We start from the raw sequence: 18,941 nt of genomic DNA, 5'->3' as shown, positions 1-18,941 counted from the left end.
AGATGTCTCCCTTGAGGCAATGTGGGAAGCTTTTTGAATCCTGCTGTCTCCTTTTTTCTCTTTAATTCTTCTCCTTTGCATATATATCACATTGCTTCTTGCAGCATATAAAAGCACACACACATTGTCACCTTTGATTCTTTATTTTTATATTCCACATGCTCTTATTGTGTGTAAAATGACAGGATGTGACAGGTAAGGGATCGGACAAAGGCTTGAGTGTGAGAAAAAGTCGGGGAGAGTGTGAAAGAGAACCGTTGGCTTGGTAAACAGGAACCTTTCGACTCGAGATAATGCCAGATGAATGATGCCCTCCCCTAAGGCCCTGAGAAGCAGGAAGTGTGGCTCCATATTAATTAGAATATGAATTAGATAGACCCCCTTATCTGATGGCTCATGGGAGCGAGAGCGGCATTATCCAGGCAGCAGCCGCATTAGAGGTGTTTGAGCAAATAGTCACAGCTCAGGTCACGTTGCACTCCTGTAGTCATTATGACCATTTTCAGCCTAAAATAAAAGGCAAAAGAGCTGTTTAATAGCTCTGTTTATTGGTTCATTATACTTTTTAAAATATACAAGTATTGATTCATCATAGGTGAAAAACATAATAGAAAAACATTACCTAAGACTATAAGTACCTGTATCTCGGTGTGATACTGTTCACCCACAAAAGACTAAATTTAATATTTCAATTTCATTGGAAAACGTTCAAAACTGTGTGCAAAATACAGGGGTCTCTTGCCCTTTAATTAATATTTAGTGATACTGGAAAGCTTATTTGCATGTTTAAATGTTGAAAGATGAGCAGCACAAGAAATGCCACTGACAGAGAGGAGACGGCTATCTTACTGGTGCCGCAGCTGCTGGCTCCGATGATTATTACAGTAATACATTTAACCATCTTTCTTTATTAGTCTATCACTAAACACAACCACAGTGAGACTGATGGCTCTGTGAAGGTGTGCTTTGGCACAGAGGTGCTTTACACCTAATGCTAATGTAAGCATGCTAACATGCTAACGTGCTAACAAAGATAGTGCTGGCATCCTGACGTCAAGCAGGTTCATCATGTTCACTACACCATCTTAGTTTAGCTAAGTGTGTTAGAATGTTAACATTTGCTTATTATAGCACTAAACGTTGGTGGGAATTTCATTAGTTTTGCAGGTATTTAGTTATAAACAAAAGTATGGGACAAATTGAAATTTTGATCTGATGATGGAGCTGGAGGAAAAGTTTACCGGGATATTACAATTCTTCCTGAGGGGGACATTAATGTCTGTACCACATGTGATGGCAGTCCGTTTCCTCCTCCTTCTCTCCTCCTCCTCCTCCTCCTACCAGAAATGTTAACTTGCTGGCAGCGCTAGGAAAAAAGTCAGGGGATCACCAAAGTTAGTTGACTTCATCATCTGGGGACCATGGATGTCTGTACAAAATGCCATGGCAATCCATTCAGTAGTTGTCGAGATATTTCAGTCTGGGCGAAAGTGGTGGACCAACCAACAGTGCCATGCTGCTATATAGCTAAAAAACAAAACGTGTGTGTGTGTGTGTGTGTGTGTGCGCGTGCGTGCGTGCGTGTGTATGTCTCTGCGTCTCGGCGTCTGTCTTTGAAATATCTCATGAACCGTTCATCCAATCTACTTCACACATGGTTTCCTGGGTACCCAATGGACTTGGGGTTTGGATTTTGGAGCAATTTGGACAGAATTAGATAATGGAAATTAAAAATAAACGGCAGAACAATAAACTGCTGGTGCAGCATGCAACAGACGTTCTCTGTCAAGTAAATATAGTAGTACAATGTCTTCCTCTGATGTAGAAGTACACTGTAAGTCAGTAGTAGGCTTTACAGTGGAGTTGCATATTAAGTGGTTCGAGGTACTTCTGTAAGTCATTTTGGGATACAATTTGGTTTTGGAGAATTCTACAACCAGCAATATCCCAGGCCAAGCAATCAAAATATTTTTTAACCAAGATCTGACTGTTTGTTTCCAATCACATATCACAGCCTTGTGTGTAATGTAACATATTTCACAGTGTTTTACATCCTGTTACTCACTTATAGAGACATTATCCTGGATTTTCAATGAACCGCCTCAAGCAGGCAGCATCTTTTACAAAGTTCCTGATGTACTTCTGTGTGGTGTGAGGGTCTGCTGGGACCAGGTTCATTATAGGCCTGTCTCATTACAGCAGCCCCCCCCACCAAGAGCCTGGAGGGGAGCAGAGAAGGCAGAGCCTTCTTGTTTTAGCTCTTTAGAGGTCAGTGGTTGATTAAAATGTTGAGAAGTGGAGGTTAATCAGCTACTGACCCGCGGGGTGATGCTGTCTTTCATGGTCTGTTTTAATCAATAAGTGTGAGCACTGGCACAGATGAACTCCCTATACAGAGCACCCCTAAACACCCAAGTGCCTGCCTGTTGGATTACCTATTATCTATCCTCTCCTCATGTGGATGTTTGGAGGTAGAGGGCTATGGGTGAATAGTATTGTGGGTGAATTCACATTATTAAACAGGCAAAAGGTTAAATTTAAAAGTACTCTGACATGTAAGATGTAGTTCAGCACGCTTGATGCAGGTTTCACTGCTCATCTGCCAATAAAAGGTGTTGGACTGAAACTTCCACATGATGTCTGTAACCACAGGAACTAATCCATCACATCCTGTGGAGATGCAGTATGACATGCTGTCAACATGACTGCACATCAAAGCCTACAGTCAAGAGACAAGGTGTTTTTTTGTTTTTTTTTAACTCTTACAGTCAACAGCTATTGAAATAGAAAAAAAAACATCTGGTGTTCTTTCCTGACCACCTAGAACAATTAGATATAGCCAGCAGGAAAAACTAGTTTTAATGCTGTAAACATCTTATGGCGTTGTTTGTCTGATAAGGGTCTATGTCGAAACATCACTTGTTATTGTTGGTGTGCAGGAGTCCACTATCTTATTTTCATTATCTTACTATGGTGTAACTTCATCATGCCCTCTATAAACAAATGTATACACTGTGTTAAACTGTGTTTATATTTTGGGTAAAACTGTTTTTCTGCTCACTGTACTTGCTGGTAAAACTTTAGAATCCCATCAGTGTTTTTGGTGGATTAGAGTTTCTGCAAATGTATACTTACACAAATGGGGGTTTAAAGCTATTTGTCCTCCTGTGATGAAACTATTCCCTGGCAGGATTAGGGGTCTGTGGAAGTCGTTACGTGTGGTTTAGTGCGACGTCCCGTGGGTTCTGCTGCTGAAAGTTAGTATCAACACCTCCACTGTTTATTTGGAACGGGACTGAACTCGGGGTCACTCAACTGCTATCACAACTAATCCTGGTGATGTGGTCTAAACGCACACATACGCACACATGCATATAAACCACGGCCCTCGGTGGAGATAAAAAGTTACCTCAGTTAGCATTGGTAACTAATGAGAACCAGCTGTTGCAGCCCTGGATTTGCTTTCTCTTGTGTGTTTGTAAAGTCGGAGGGGGCGACACACACATTGTTTTCTTTACTGATTGTGGCTTAACCCCCAGATTGTGTGTATTTTAACATATATATATATATATATGTGTATATATATATGTGTATATATGTGTATATATATATATGTATATATATATGTGTATATATATGTATATATATATATATATGTGTATATATGTATATATATATATATATATATATATATATATATATATATATATATATATATGTGTGTATATATATATATATATATATATATATATATATATATATTTATTTATTTTTTATTTATTTTTTTTACATTACTTTGAGATCCGGAAGTTGTAAAGAACGATATATGAATGACACTGTTTCCTCTTAATCAATATTCAGTAATGTAATCTCTTATTGTCCTTAAAGGGTCTTTTGTTCACAGATGTTTCTGAGCTCTGCAGGGCCTGTGGATTGATATACAGTGTCAAAGGGAAACTGAATCAGAGGATTTGTGACATGCTGAGCAGGAGCAAAAACAAAACAGCATTGCCTCCAGCTCTCCTGGCTCAGGGATAATATAAAATAAATGGTGTTGTGTCGCAGTGCTGCTGCAGACTAAATACTAATTTGTGCTGCAGTCACAGGATGCTTACAGTGTTTCAAACTCCTTTTATACAATTCCCATCTGATCAAAGCTGCCCATTCTCTAATCACTTTCACAGGGTTAAACCCTTGCTGTACATCATTATGCTCGTTAAAGAGGCTGATTTGAATGTTGTCATACCCCATAGTACGGTCACTGTTTACTACTTGGGAACTCTACAGTATGAGCTTATATATCATACCACATTAGCATTATCTACTGCTGTGGCTGCAGATGGCCAGTTGAGCAGGTATTGTTTTTCCATGGCTGTTATTCAGCCACACCGGTCTGCATCTGTTTGACACCAGGTTTGGCAGAGAAGAAACAAAAAAGCTGCTGGACCCAGATCTCAGAGGATCGCAGTTGAATAGGTCTTCATCTACCAATGATTTCATTATTAATTAATCTACAGATTATTTGCAGTCCATCTATTCATTGGTGAGTATGATGAGCATGTTTCATATATAGGAAACAATCTGAGAAAACCAGTTGAAAGTGCTGATGTGGGGCTTTCACAAGGTATCATATTCATGTCACAATTCTTTAAATAGAAAATGTTAAGACTTTGAATTATTCATATTTTTAATGATTTACAGGCATACAGTAGACTTTCAATAACAAAGGCACAAAAGCGAGTTGGTATAAAACCACTTGACATGTAAATAGACCGTATTATAGTTTTATTTCTTATATTTTTCTGCTGTATTTGTTTGCATAAATATAATATTTGCAACCTTGCACAGTACTATAGTAATATTTCTTTTAAAGTGTGTACACTTTTATAAGCACCTGGGATAAAATGTCAGGAAATATGCCTTGTTTTTTCAGACCAACAGTCCAAAACCCAAATGTGCTTGACAATGATAAAATTATCTGTTCCAGCTTCTCAATAATTTTTTGCATCAAAAATGACTTGAAAATTGAATTGATTATTAAAATAGCTGCCAATTATTTTTCTATGGATAGACTAATCAATTAATAATTTTTGCTCTAGAGTTGAACACCTTTCTTTTAAGTTAATTAAGTAGTTTATTGTCCACATGATGAAAAATTGCCTTTGGCTTCACAACTCTGGATTAAAAACAATAAGTGAGCCAAAATGTTGAAGACAACCTTAGTGAGGACAAACAGCAGCATCAACAAACAATGTGGCCAAAGTTTCTCCTAAGAGCCTTTTGATCTGTACTGTATACAACTCCTTCTACCTTTAGATTCTCAGTTCAGGTAAGAATACACTATTTTGGTCCTGATATTCAATAGATATTATGACACTAACATTACGTTAACAAATAGATTTCCATGCATTTGTCACTTGAAACGCGTGGAGGTTATTGCAGGTTATGCACAAGGTTAATTTGTTGCCTCGTATTTTACTGAATGTTTCAGCCATGATAGTACTATCAGACAAAATTGCACGTTCACCTTGCACCACGTGTTAAATAACTAACTAGTAATGCACATGGCCTAATCTGCACATTCTGCACCTGTATGTACTGTAGATATACATCAATGTATATGAGGTCTTGTTATAACCTGTTATACATCCACATGGCAGTTTTGTGCGTAAGTATGTGCAAGCTTCAGGGCATATAGTCCTAATAAAATATGCATATATTGCTGCTTAAAATACTGCTGAAATTGTCAGTTAATGATATATGAGCCCACACTTTCACGTGTTCTTATTTCTATTACATATCTTTGTTTTTTCTTATTAGTTGGCTCATAATGAATCAATAAAATCCTATTATTGTTTGCTGCTGCATCAGTCCATTTTCTGCACTAAGATGCTTATCATATCTCTGATTCATGCTTCTACAAATAAACAGGTGATGAATGAGCTTGGGTTTTTTGTTGGTGGTGGCAGCGCAGACAGATGAGAAAAGAAAGACATGATGTGTTTGAACTACAGCTATGCAAACATCTATTTTGCCTGAGAGTTGTTATTTAGACAAATGTATTGAAGGTGAACTATTAATGCTGATTTTTAGAGTTTGTGTTAATTGTTAAATTGACATTGTTTTACGGAGATTTCACAAGTCAACTGAAACTCCACACTCCTTAAAGGACACCATTTTGGACATTTCTGGCAGGCAGTTAGATGAGAAGATTGATAACACTCTTGTGTCTTTCCATTACATAAATATAAGGCTACAGCCAGCAGGCAGTTAGCTTAGCTTAACACAAAGACAGGAAATGGGGAAACAGCTATACTGGCTCTGGCCAAAGAATACAAAATCCACCTCTAAAGCTCACTAGCCAGAGAGTGAATACGCATATTTTCCAAAATGACAAACCTTTGCCCTGTGGGGTTTTCTTGTAACTAAACAAAGTTTCTTTTTAAATTCAGTGTTAACTCGGATAGGAAGAGGCAAAGCTAAAGCCAAATGATTTTCACCTCAGTGACAGTTATGGAGAATTACAGTGAAAGACCTGAACCTTGGGTGTTATATCGTAATCTGTGAGTGTGTGTCATGGAGATGAATGGTGATTATATTGTGGTGTATTGTCCTTCGCAGTGAGCACTAAACGATGAGATGATGACACGCAGCATAAATCTGCCTCGGCTGTTAGAGCGACTGAGTGGCGCGTGCGTATCTTTTCCTGTGCGTATGTGTGTGTTTACCTCTGTGACATGCAGAGGGCAGCGCAGCAATAGTTAATGACTAGTTGCTAAATGGTGCTATGTGATCCTACATGGTAATGAGAAGGCATTGGTGTGAGGCTAGGGGTGACAATCAGCTCAGCAGAGAGAAACCATGGGGGATGCACAGCTGATACCTGGGTCACACAAGCCTGGAGCGGACTATTTGGCTATTAAGGATGTCTTGTAGGACTTTATCACCATTGTTCCATATAAACACACAATTCAGCCAGTGTGTGTCTGAATCAGCAGGGTAGTGGTGGCATCATCTTTGTTGTTTCATGGTTGCACACTTTTTATTGTAGCTGCAGACTACAATAATGAGTAATTGGAAGATCTGACACAGATTTCGTTGACAGTTATGCAAATGCATGCAACCAACAACTAAATATCCCTTTAAAGCAGCGTGATATCATGGCAGCGCACTTCAGCAGTCACTGGAGCTTTGAGTTGGAATTGCAGCTGGTTATTGTTTGAGGCTCAGCATTGTATCCAACTGGCTCAGCTGGCAACAATGCAAACCTGGAGAGCTTTTATTGAAATATAACTTATGTCCTGTGTCAGAGAGAGAGAGAGAGAGAGAGAGAGAGAGAGAGAGAGAGAGAGAGCTTTGACTGTCACTGGTTTGTGCATTGCAAGATCCTAGTTGTGATAGTTATTGTCATGATACCATACGCGTTAAACACTCCTGCACTCCCATGTGATATATAAATATTGTGAGGGTAACACTTAACAATAACCATCACTAATAAATTGTAAATTGATAGTTAATTCAACTTTAGTTAAGTTATTTTACTGTTAACAAACAATGAAATTATTATTTATAATTATTAGTTATGCTATAATTTGTTATTTTGTTAACTGATTATTATAATACCTTGTAAATTGTTAATAAATACATTATTTAGATAGCTATTATCAGTGCACAAATAATCAAATAATCATCTCTTTTATAGATCACCAAAAAGATTTATTAGGGCCAAATGTATGTTACTTGATGCTTTATAAATCACTTATTATATCATCTGATTATTATAAGCATCAGTTGCAACTTTATAATAACCATCCAAATAATGTTTATAGATGATTTACAAAACAATTTTAACCATTGACAAAATATGAAATATCTATCTATATTTATAAACTAATTATTTTATATTACACTAAACTAATGATAAAGTAACTTAAACTATAACATTACTAATAAGTAAGCATACGAAAATTCATTGTTTAACAGTAAAGTAATACTAAAGTTTAATTACCTTTAATTAAATTAATCAAACTGTGTTTAGGTTTTGCTTATTCGTTTGGTAAAGTTTGATTTAGGTGAAACAACCTTGTATCAATCTCTGTTGTAATCCCATTTTGTGATTCAGTTGAAGAAAACGGGGGACTTTTATGTAAAATCTTGCCAGATAACTCTATTTCTGAATAATTTGTTTCAATGTGTCACCCATCCTTTTTCACGGAAGACATTTTGACCTTACACAGTAGGAAAAGCACCATGTGTAAATAATCAAATTAATGATAGCTGAGTTCCATTTAGCTGCTTGGATTTTAGGGTCCTGGTATTGTGCACGTTGGCTCACTGCCCCTCTCACTGGGACACTTAAATAGAATGGAGCTGTCGTTAATGCTATTAGTAACACCTGTTCTTAATGTCTGCTGTGAGAAAGGTCTACTGATCACTGGGTGCATGCACCAAAAAACATTCTTCAGGCTTTTGCATTTAGGCTCAAAGATACAGAAACATTGTTGGCACAAAATTAATATGTTTTCTGCCACAGTGAAAAGCACTTAAATGTATCGCTCCATCTGTTTATTACATGCCACCTCCAGTTCCTTCCCTTCTCCGCCCCTGGTGCCTCTCTCCTCCTCTCCATCTGTGTGTGTGTTCTCAAGAACCTTTATAGCAGTCAAACTCCTCCTGCTAGTGCCCTTTCTGTCTTCCACCAACACTGTTCCAGGGTTTTTTCTTTGTAAAAAGCAAAATAGGCTATTATTGTGATTTGTAAATAAATTCATCACATATGAGCTTGTGAAACTCAGTCATCATGTTTCCACAAAACCAGGGGTTATAGAGTCAGTCAAAATGCTGGTGCCTGGTTTCCAATTTCCTGAACAGAGAGCTTGTCTATTGTCAGCTTTAAAACTCTCTCTGTTACGCTTGACCCGTAACTTGAAGTGCCAGAAATGGTAGCCATAATTCTGCTAACGGGCTTGACATCCACGGGGCTGTCAGCTAGGAAATAAAAAGAAGCCTTTACCTCGAGGAAAAGGGACCAAGTAGGCCTTTGGTGTGAAAGTACATTAGACCTAAACTGCCAGCTCTATCAGCTTTGAGCATAGAGAAATATTAGCTCTGTTGAGACTGGTGTTAGTGTATGTGTGTCTGTGTCTAGTACTGACTGAAAGACATTACCTACAACACCTTTCAGATGTCGAGAAAGCTTGCTGTGAGTCGAGAATTTCCATCTGACAACAAGCCTGTTTACTATGTTTCACATTTCCATAATTACCCAACCAGACGGGCTAAGAATCTTCATCTTACTTTGTATAAAACATTCCGTAGTCAGTTTTTTTAGAGTTATCTGGTTCATTCCACCAGAGTTATCTGGTGGAATGAAAATGTAAATTTAATGGATTCCTCTGTGTCATTATCTATGTACAAAAGTAGACTTAGAAATGCCCTGCTGTCAAAAACATTTGATTTGGAGAAAAAAAATGATCACTCTTAGAAACAGTTGTTTATACTGAAAGTACGGCAATTACTTCTGTTTCTCTGCAATTTTGTCTTCTTTTTTACTTCTTCAATATAATTCTAAACTTATTTAACATGAAACTATATAACACTGGTACTTAAAATGTACTGGTGATTTTATATGTCTACATTTTACCTTTGCTATGTCCTTTGGGTGTGGTTTTTTATATAAGCCATTACAAGTTTCTACCACACCCTCACATGTTGTTATGTATTTATTTATTTCTTCAATGTGATTTGCATTTATGTGTGTGAAACAAATAAATGATGTCAATGGGTGAATAGCTTCTCTGTGATTATGTTTTTTCTCACTGTCAGACTCTGGAGGTCTGAGGAGAAACAGGTTATTGATTTCTCCTGACATTAGTGCTGATTTCCTCTTTGGTGCTCTGTTGAAATCACCTCAAGTGACGAGTGATTGGCAAAGTACACCGCGCCCTTTTGAATTACAGTTGCTTTCAAACACAATATCAGAAAGTTGTTAGTGTCGAATCAATGTTAGTAAGCAGTATGATTTTTGACGTTATGTTATCCTTTTTCTCCATTTCTTTCTCTGTCACAGATCACATTCTTCATGCTGCTGTCAGCTGTGTGTGTAATGCTCAACCTGGCAGGCTCCATCCTCTCCTGCCAGAACGCTCAGCTGGTCAACTCTTTGGAGGACTGTCAGCTGGTGAGACCAACTGGACCTTAACCCACTCACTCTCCAGTCATTTAATCTGCCTTTCAATTTTTTAGGCTTGAAAACATGTCCTATATCTCTCTGACTTGGCATATATATATATATATATATATATATATATATACATACATTTACATTTACATTTACATACAGTAATAACACACACAGACATTATACAATAATAGTTGGAATCAGGTCAACTTACACTTTCCAGTGCTACCAGTATCTCAGACTTGACTTTAGGTGGTGCAGATTTGCACAGAAGATTTTTTGAATATTTGTGCCTTTATTAAGGCTCAGAGTGCCCCATCAACATAATTCTTATATCCCTGGAACACTGGTACTCTCCTATATATCCATTCATATATAAATAGTTGCTGTATGTTGAAAACCATCCACAACAACAAAACACTTTCAAATTATGTATATGTATGTAATTATTTTTTATTAAAAGCGTTCTAAAATAAGTATGGTACCACTGACATGACACTTGATGGTGTTTCTGAGTAGCCTAACATACTCTAAAAATAATAATACATGGCATTCATCATATCACTAACATCATCCATCAAGACGGTCTTTTTCCTTGTAAATAGTCCTGTATTGCAAACTCCATAACCCCATTTTGAAATACAGGCTTTCTGTTAAAGATTCATAGTCACCGAGCCAAAGTCCACATCATTTAGGTTGTTTTCTCATATGATAGAGCTCCTCCACAGCCACAAAAGTATAAAATACAACTGTTTTCACAAGCTGAGTAGAACTCACCTGTGTGAGATTCCCCTTTAAATGGTGCTTAATATTTAAAAAAAAAAAAAAAAAAAATCAGAAGAGGTACCCAGCAGCTCTCTACACCCTGGCGTTTCCAATGGTAGTGTTACTACATGGAAAACAGGAGAGCACACTTCAAAATAAGTGTATTAAGCTTTTCCTCCTTGCAGCTGGAGATCAGAAGCAGTTGGACACAGAACACTCAGTCTTCACATTTTCATAATGAGATGCTAAGCAGATTTTTTAGCGGAACTTATAGCGCCAGGGTCTCTTCTTTTTTCGTGACTGAAGAAGCCCTTTGTGATTCATCCAGCACCCACCCACTAACCCTACCACTTCCACATTAGAAACAGCTTTTCTCTTTACAAAAGTGGGACCAGTCGAGTAGACCAACTTTACTTTATGTAGCTCCCGAGAGACCCTTCCCCAGTCGTGACTGAAATGCGACGTTCCTCATCTCCTCTCCCCAATGTAATTAACCCATACTTGTTGGGTTCACGTCCTGCTTTCTCTCAATCTGGGACACATAGCAGAGGTATGCTCTACCTCCATCCCTCCCTGGGTACATGTCTCACAGACTCTCTTCTTTTGTTGTACACTTTAGCCATGTGAAGCTGCTTTTTCTCTATCACAATATTGTATTATATTATTTTTTACTGTTTTCACTTGCCTCTTAACAATTAGTTCATGTCAGGAGTAATCCTGAACATTTAAGAACAATACGTCAGAACACCAAGCTCAGGTCTGATCTGTGCGTGTGTTTTTGCATGTGCTTTTGTGTGTGTGTGTGTGTGTGTGTGTGTGTGTGTGTGTGTGTGTGTGTGTGTGTGTGTGTGTGTGTGTGTGTGTGTGTGTGTGTGTGTGTGTATGTGTATGTGTATGTGGCGGGCATGCATGAGTGTGGATGTGTTTTCTTCCCTCCTCCCCCCCAGCTAAAGTTTGATAGCGATGGAGTGTGTGTATGCTGCGAGCTGCAGCATCAGAGTTCGAGCTGCAACAACCTGGGAGAGACGCTGAAGCTGAATCCACTGAGGGACTGCAACACCATACGCCTACGTCTCAAGGTCGGTCGAAGCCAGCATGTGTTTGTATTGTGCTGATGGTGAGAGCTGATGATTTTTTATGAGTTTTCATATGTAACAAATATTCTATATAAGTTAGACTGTGTTCAGACTGCAGGTAAATTAAATTTCATCTATTTATTTATTTACTTATTTGTTTTTTGCAATCCAGAGATGAAAGTCTAGATGTGGGAAACAAATTCAATTTTGCCCAACTTCAAGCCACTTGATTTTTATCTGCAGACGTTTCTCTGTTTTTAGCCAAGCAGCACGGCTCTAGGGATGGCAATGTCAGTCAGTCAGTCAGTCAACCACTTTGGTTCGGACTGAAATATCTCAACTTCTGTTGGATAGACTGCCATGAAATATTGTACAGACATTCATGGTCCCCAGATGATAAAGTCTACTGTTTTTAGTGATCCCCTGCCTTTTCCGCTAGCACCACCATGAGGCTAACTTGTGTTTTTTATTGAAATATCTATATGGTTCAGACATTCATGTTCCCCTAAGGATAAATTGCATCTAATCATATGATTTTTTTTTTTTTTAAATACCTGCAAAACATGACATCCCCTTTAGCCTCAGCTTTACTTTGTGTTTAATTACAAGTTATATATTGTCATATACACAACAATTACAGAGAAGCAGTCATTGGCAATGAAAATCTTATATCTCAGTCTCAGCCTCCCTTTCAACAATGCTCATTATTTTGCATAAAATCATGCAAGTAAAAAAGCAGAGAATCTAAGAATTAAAATATTGGGGTAAAGTATAACATATAAAATAAAATAATATATATTTATGGTAGACAGGTGTACAGTAATTGCAAAATGAATAAACTGAATGTAAACAGGAATGTAGTAAATGTATTTGTAATGAGTCATAAATATAGTCTAAATATACAGAGATGTCAACAGGTTGTAATACAGTAAGTAAAAGTTCAGTGTCAATAAGCAAATGTTAGCATGCTAACACACTAAATGAGGATGATTAACTAGGTAAACATTATACCTGCTAAACATTAGAATAGTCATTGTGAGAATATTAGCATGCTGACTTTAGCATCTAGCTCAAAGCACTGATATATGCACAGCCTCACAGAGCCGCTAACATGGCTATAGACTCTACCACTCTAGTCTTGTTACGTCTCTAATCAAAATGATACCGTTAACTTGAGTAACAGTCAGTAGTCATTTGAAAATAATTGCCTTTAAATTGTTAAAATCATCATGTCTAAACTGATTTCTCCAATTTTCCTTTCTCACTGGGTAACATATCCCATGTGAGAACAGCCAAATGACGTAAAATACAAAACACCAAGAGCGTTCAGTCTCAGATTAATTGGGAAAGAAGTGGAGAATGGCAACAGCATTTGTCTTTCCCCAAGAGGCAGACCTCTTAGTATGCAGTGTGTATCCAGCCTGGGCTGGCTGTAGTTTGCGAGTGCATGATCTCGGTAGATTATCTTGACACAGAGTGTCTGCAGCAATGATGTACAGTATGTGCTACTGTGCCTTTATTGGAGAACGAAAATCAAATCCATGCTTTTTATGACCCTGATTGATTATAAAACATTGATAACCAAATAAAAGACTTCGTAGGATGAAGCATGCTTATGAAAAGAGGAAGGATCAAGCACATTTGTCATTTTTATCATAGCTCATTAAAAGAGATATGGGAACTGGTGCCGTAAACCTTTATTCAGTGCCAAAGAAGTCAGATGTGTTGAGTTATGTCTAAGAGGGCGCTGTCAGTTATCACAGCAGACAGACTGAGTTTTAAACCACCTTAAACCTTAATTTCTCAGGACTAGTTTTTCTCTGTTTAAAAGTTTTGCTTTTTCTTCTCTGCTGCTAATATGTGCCATTCACTCTTTGCACACACATTTCATTTCCATCCAGTTTTTATTTTCCTTATACTGCCTGGGGCCATAAATCATCAGTGGGAAGGAGTATTAAGATAATTTGTGATTTCCTGTAAGGGGCGGATGTGTAACATTGCTGTGTAACTCACTCACCTGTTTGGCTTGAGGCAAAGTATCTTCTAGAGGTTAAATATTATCGTGATCAGGCGTGTTAAACACTTTTCTAGAGGTGTTACATTTCTTTGCCTGGCAGGTTTTATTATGTCATTATGTGCATTGTGATCACAGGGGAAATCACCGTAATGCACCGGCTCACATCTGTATGGCAGATGCATTACCATATCAAAAATTAGCTCAGATAAAGCTGTCATAAATATTTCTTGTCTTAGCCTACTACATGCTCGCAGTTCAACTTGGGAAAACTACATATATACTGTAATAACAACACGGTCTCACAGCAGTTCGTGAAATGGTCACGTTATTTTTAATCTATTGATTCGTGTACACAAACACTATTATCTTGTTTATTTCGTGGTGGTCAGCACGTAATGGGAAGCATCTATACGGAGGTTGGGTTTAGGAAAAGAACAACGGGGAAAGGACACGTCACACGCCAGGACACAATCCGCAGTCTCTGGGGGACGCGCGACAACAACGGGACGGTTGTGTTTAGGAAAAGAAGAACGGGGAAAGGAAACGCCACACGCAGACAACGATCCGCGGCCTCTGTGCGACGCGCGACAACAACAGGGGACGCACGGCAACAAAGGGACGGTTGGGTTTAGGAAAACAACAACGGGGAAACGAAACGCCACACGCGGGCCACGAACCCCAGTCTCTGGGGTGAAAGTCCTGTGTTGTTTGACCTATCCACCACCCCAACAAACCTCCTTACGCGGATTTTCGGCTTTTCATACTACTCGCTACCGTAGTCGTGCTGTGATCACGAAAGATGCTTCCCATTGAAATACATTAGTTTAAAAAATGTGCTCACCACCACGAAATAAACGAGATAAACGTGTCCGCGTACACGAATCAATAGATTAAATAACGTGACCATTTCACGAACTGCCGTGCGACAGAGATACAGACTAGACACACTAGTTTTTGTCAAATGTTTGGCACAGATTACTCTACTTGTCCCAAATCAGCTATTGATTTAGTTGAATCTGTGAGAGAAAACTATCTTACTGGTCATTCAACCTCAAGAATCATTGATTTCCCCCATTCATTGCATTTTCTGCTATTTTTTCTCCTCTGCCTCGTCATCTTCCAAGTAAAGTAAGACCACAGACTGACGATATCCTTCCACGGGAAACGATGGCCATATTCTCAGACATATTCTCAATTTGTATTCTGAGCAAATGTCGAGACGTTAGTCAGAGTCACAGTGAAAGACGTGAGAATGTCTTGCTGGTATCTTTTGTTGGTCTGTCAGCAAGGTTGGATGGTCTGCCAGGGCCCTGTAAGACTGATTAAGCTGTGTACCTGAGTCAAAAGGGATGGGTCTCACTCTCAACTCTTTAGCCTTCAATAACGAAACACTAGTTTTCTTTTGATTACAAAGTCACCGGGTGACCTGTTCATCTAGGAGGACAGTCCACCTGGACCACAGGGCAGAATCTCTTATGTTCTATAATTGTTGTGATGTTCTCTGAAGCTCTATTCAGTTCTATTTGTAGGTCTGACATGAACTTGTGTGAAGGGTCAAGACTCTAGGTATGAGAAAAGCTTTTCCTTTACCACGTGCATTAAGTGGCATTACAGAGCTACAACATCTGCTGCTTCCTGTCATTGGAGATTAGAAAATCTCTGAAGGGCTTGGCTAACAGTCTGGACTGGCCTCCCTGAAACTGCTGCAGGGCTTTCTGAGGGAAGTGCTGCGTTTTCTGCCAGATGCTGTAAAGAGCTGCTTGGACGTCAGCTGAGACTATCAACAGAAATTCCATGTTGGCTGGAGAAAAGCAGGGGGCTGCCCTTTGCTACCGAGAGCCTGTCATACGTTAGAGGGAGCAGCTAGTGGAGGCATGTGTGTAGCTGGTGTCAGCTTGGTCAAGATGTTCACGGTTCAGGAGACAACAGTTGAGTATCAGTGATGTGAAAACCCAATTAAGCCCCCTGTAAGGCTCAGACTGCTATACAATCTGCCACTGTAATGTTGTAATTGTAAAACAACATTTAATATGTAAAATTGTTGAATCTTCACTTCACTCATGTCAGTCTTCACACCTCATGTCAATCTGAGACACAAAATCAGCCATGACACCATGACACACTTTGGAAAAAGGTTAGCTGTAATGTAAAGTGAACGTAATTTGGCATAAATGGGGTAAAAACAGTGATATTAACCTTTAACGCTGCACCACATGGACGTTTTAGCTTTGTTAGTTCTTTACTCCCTTTTAACTATGTAAACTACTGTAATTATTCCTAAGCTAAAAGCAGTTAAAATCTCTAATGACTGGTTGTGATGTCTCATGTTTCAAATGTCAGACAGACTTCTGCTCAGTTCTTCAACACAAAACATGCTCCAAAACGGTTAGCTTCCAAGGAACTGTATTAGTTGTATGTTATTGTTGGTACTGCACAACTTGAACTTCTCTGGTTCCAACTGGCATCAGCTCTGCTTTAACTTCCATCTTACACAGACTCGATCTTTGGCAACTAGTTCCTGGATATCAAACATGTTTGAATAAGTTGCAGGGCTGCCAGCTGATTAATTTTATATCACAAACTTCAAACGATATGAAAGTGAATAATGTGACGTGGTTGGCAAAAAATTGCTGCCTGCTCCTCCTTTAAAAAGTGAAGGTACCTGAGTGGGGGAGACGGCTGTCCTCTCTGCAGATTATCAACAGCCTAATACAAGTGGAGTTTTGTAATAATCTGAGTGACAGGCTGGAAAACACTGTGTGGTAACTGTGGAGCTTCATTTATGACCTTGTGTCCGTAACAAATAGAAAAGGTGTTGTGAGGTTTTCATCCCAGTGCTAAAAGTCTCTCCTGTCCTTGTCTTTAAGGAATTAAATTGTCATATTCATATACATTTTGGGGCAGCTATGTTCAATATTTGCCATGTTGAATGTACTTGTGAATGCTGATATCATTGTGTTTTTGTTCTCCTGTGTGGATGTACAGTATAGGTTGGGGTTGTAGATGTGTGAGCTGGATAATTTGTTTTACTTCCCCTTGTTTTGAGATATTTGAATTAAAGCATCCATAGTCAAAATCTCTGCCATATATTCACACCTTTTCTGCCTTCTCTCCTCCTCCCTCTCATCTGTTCACAGTCTTACACTGTTTAATAATAATAATCCTGATAGAAGTGTTATAGTGATTGTGTACGTGAGTTTATTGTGACAGATGAACCATGAAAACCTTATATAGAAGCATATAGTTTGTAATTGAATCAAACATGCAGCTCACCTAGACCTACACATATATAAATGACATATACTTTTTCTCATTTTGAAGCAGCAATATACTGTAAGCTGCTATCATCCTCTCTCCTCTCAACATGCTCTATGCTAGACAGTTGCTATTCTCAGAGCCAATTACCATGCAGGTGCTATTACTGTTCCTGTTCTCTTCTTCAGTAAATTAATTTATACAGTGCAGTTATTATATATCATTATAGGTTCATTTGTTAGGATGTACAGAACTCATTATGGTTTTAAAAACGGAGCCACTTTAGAATGATTATTTTCTACATTTTAGAAAAATAGCACAAACGGCAGCCTAATGGGACTGCAGCCAGAAGTCTTTTCTCTGATTCAGGGTGCTGGGCTAGTATTTCACCAGCATGCACATTTATTTCTGCTGACAGATTCAATACTTGTGTCCCCTTGCTTTTCACTGCATTGGCATTGAGTGTAAATGTGTTTATGTATATGCTCGTGCTTAACCTCGGGTGTGTATGAGGTTGTTTTTCCTGTTATTGAATTTGTTTGCTAGGCCTCCATGTACGCAGACATTCTAATTCTTTTTATCAGTCTTTAACCTTTTACATTTTATTTATTTAAAACTGGATGTTTGTAGCAGTGTTCTCCCACTGCAGTGCTACCCTGCTGTGCTTTTCTAAACTTGGTTACTTTACTGGTGACGTCAACGCTGTTTGTGTCACCTTCTGTCCTATCTGTGTCTTCTCATTTTTTTTCCACATTCGCCTCTTTTTGTTCTCATATTACACATCTTTAATGTTAATGTAAGTGCTGTTTCTATAATGTTAACTGTCTTCTCTTCCTCCCCTTCTTTCCTACACCCTTGTCATTTCTCTTATTTTTCGTCCTCCTCTCCTTTTGTTCCTCTAACAGTCTCCTCCTCTCCCTCCCCCTCTCCTTTAGGAGTTGCTGTTCAGCGTATGTGCCCTTAACGTCATCTCCACCATTGTGTGTGCTCTAGCAACTGCCATGTGCTGTATGCAGATGGTCTCGACTGATGTGCTTCAGATGGTGAGTGTGATGGAAGCACAGACAACAATGGCTGACTTCATTTTCTTTTCAGTGACCCCCCTGCCAAAATCCAAATATTTTTTTAGTCTGAAGATCAATATCATCAGGTTAGATAATCACACACAGCTCAGGAATGATGTGCCAACCTTTTCCTCCCTTTAAGATAGTGGAGAGTAATGTTTGAGTTTTTGAATCATGTTGAATCATCCTGCTGTTTGGTAAACTAAATTCTAAAGTGAATGTAAAAACACAAAGTGAAGGTCAATTGTCACAGGACCTCTCTCAGTGTCCTCCTGCATCGCAAAAAAAACATGTTGGATTTGAAGATAACTGTTTAACATCTCACTGGATTCTTTTCCTCAAAGGTACACCGTCCTCACTGTGACCCTCTTTTGTCATTTTATGTGGAACAATGAAAATATCACCAACAGCCAAATGCTTTCAGTCACGAGGGAAATTAGCATGGCCAAGCTCCCTTTGTTTTTTCACAACAACAAAAGTTATTTCATGGCTCTAAACACATCAGCAACTGGAAATGTAGAGCAACACTTCCAACTGGATACCACAAATAGCTTCGCAATAATATTTGATTCAAGAACCTTTTA

At 38.6% G+C, this 18,941-nt stretch overlaps 1 protein-coding gene across 2 annotated transcripts in view; it reads left to right on the top strand.

The window, feature by feature from the left end:
* Nucleotides 1-18,941, top strand: part of fam189a1 (family with sequence similarity 189 member A1) — a 90,127-nt gene that overhangs the window by 61,431 nt on the left and 9,755 nt on the right. Inside the window, exons 3-5 of one of the 2 annotated variants that reach the window (XM_031276575.2) lie at nt 10,070-10,180; nt 11,893-12,024; nt 18,229-18,336. In XM_031276575.2, the coding sequence (XP_031132435.1) occupies nt 10,070-10,180; nt 11,893-12,024; nt 18,229-18,336 (351 nt within the window). Of the gene's footprint in view, nt 1-10,069; nt 10,181-11,859; nt 12,025-18,228; nt 18,337-18,941 lie in introns of both variants that reach the window. The other variant, XM_031276573.2, reaches the window with a different exon arrangement.

The sequence above is a fragment of the Sander lucioperca genome, chromosome 3 (genome assembly GCF_008315115.2).
Source record: "Sander lucioperca isolate FBNREF2018 chromosome 3, SLUC_FBN_1.2, whole genome shotgun sequence".
In the NCBI taxonomy this organism is placed as follows: Eukaryota; Metazoa; Chordata; class Actinopteri; order Perciformes; family Percidae; genus Sander; species Sander lucioperca.
This window is presented reverse-complemented; position numbering and strand designations above follow the sequence as displayed.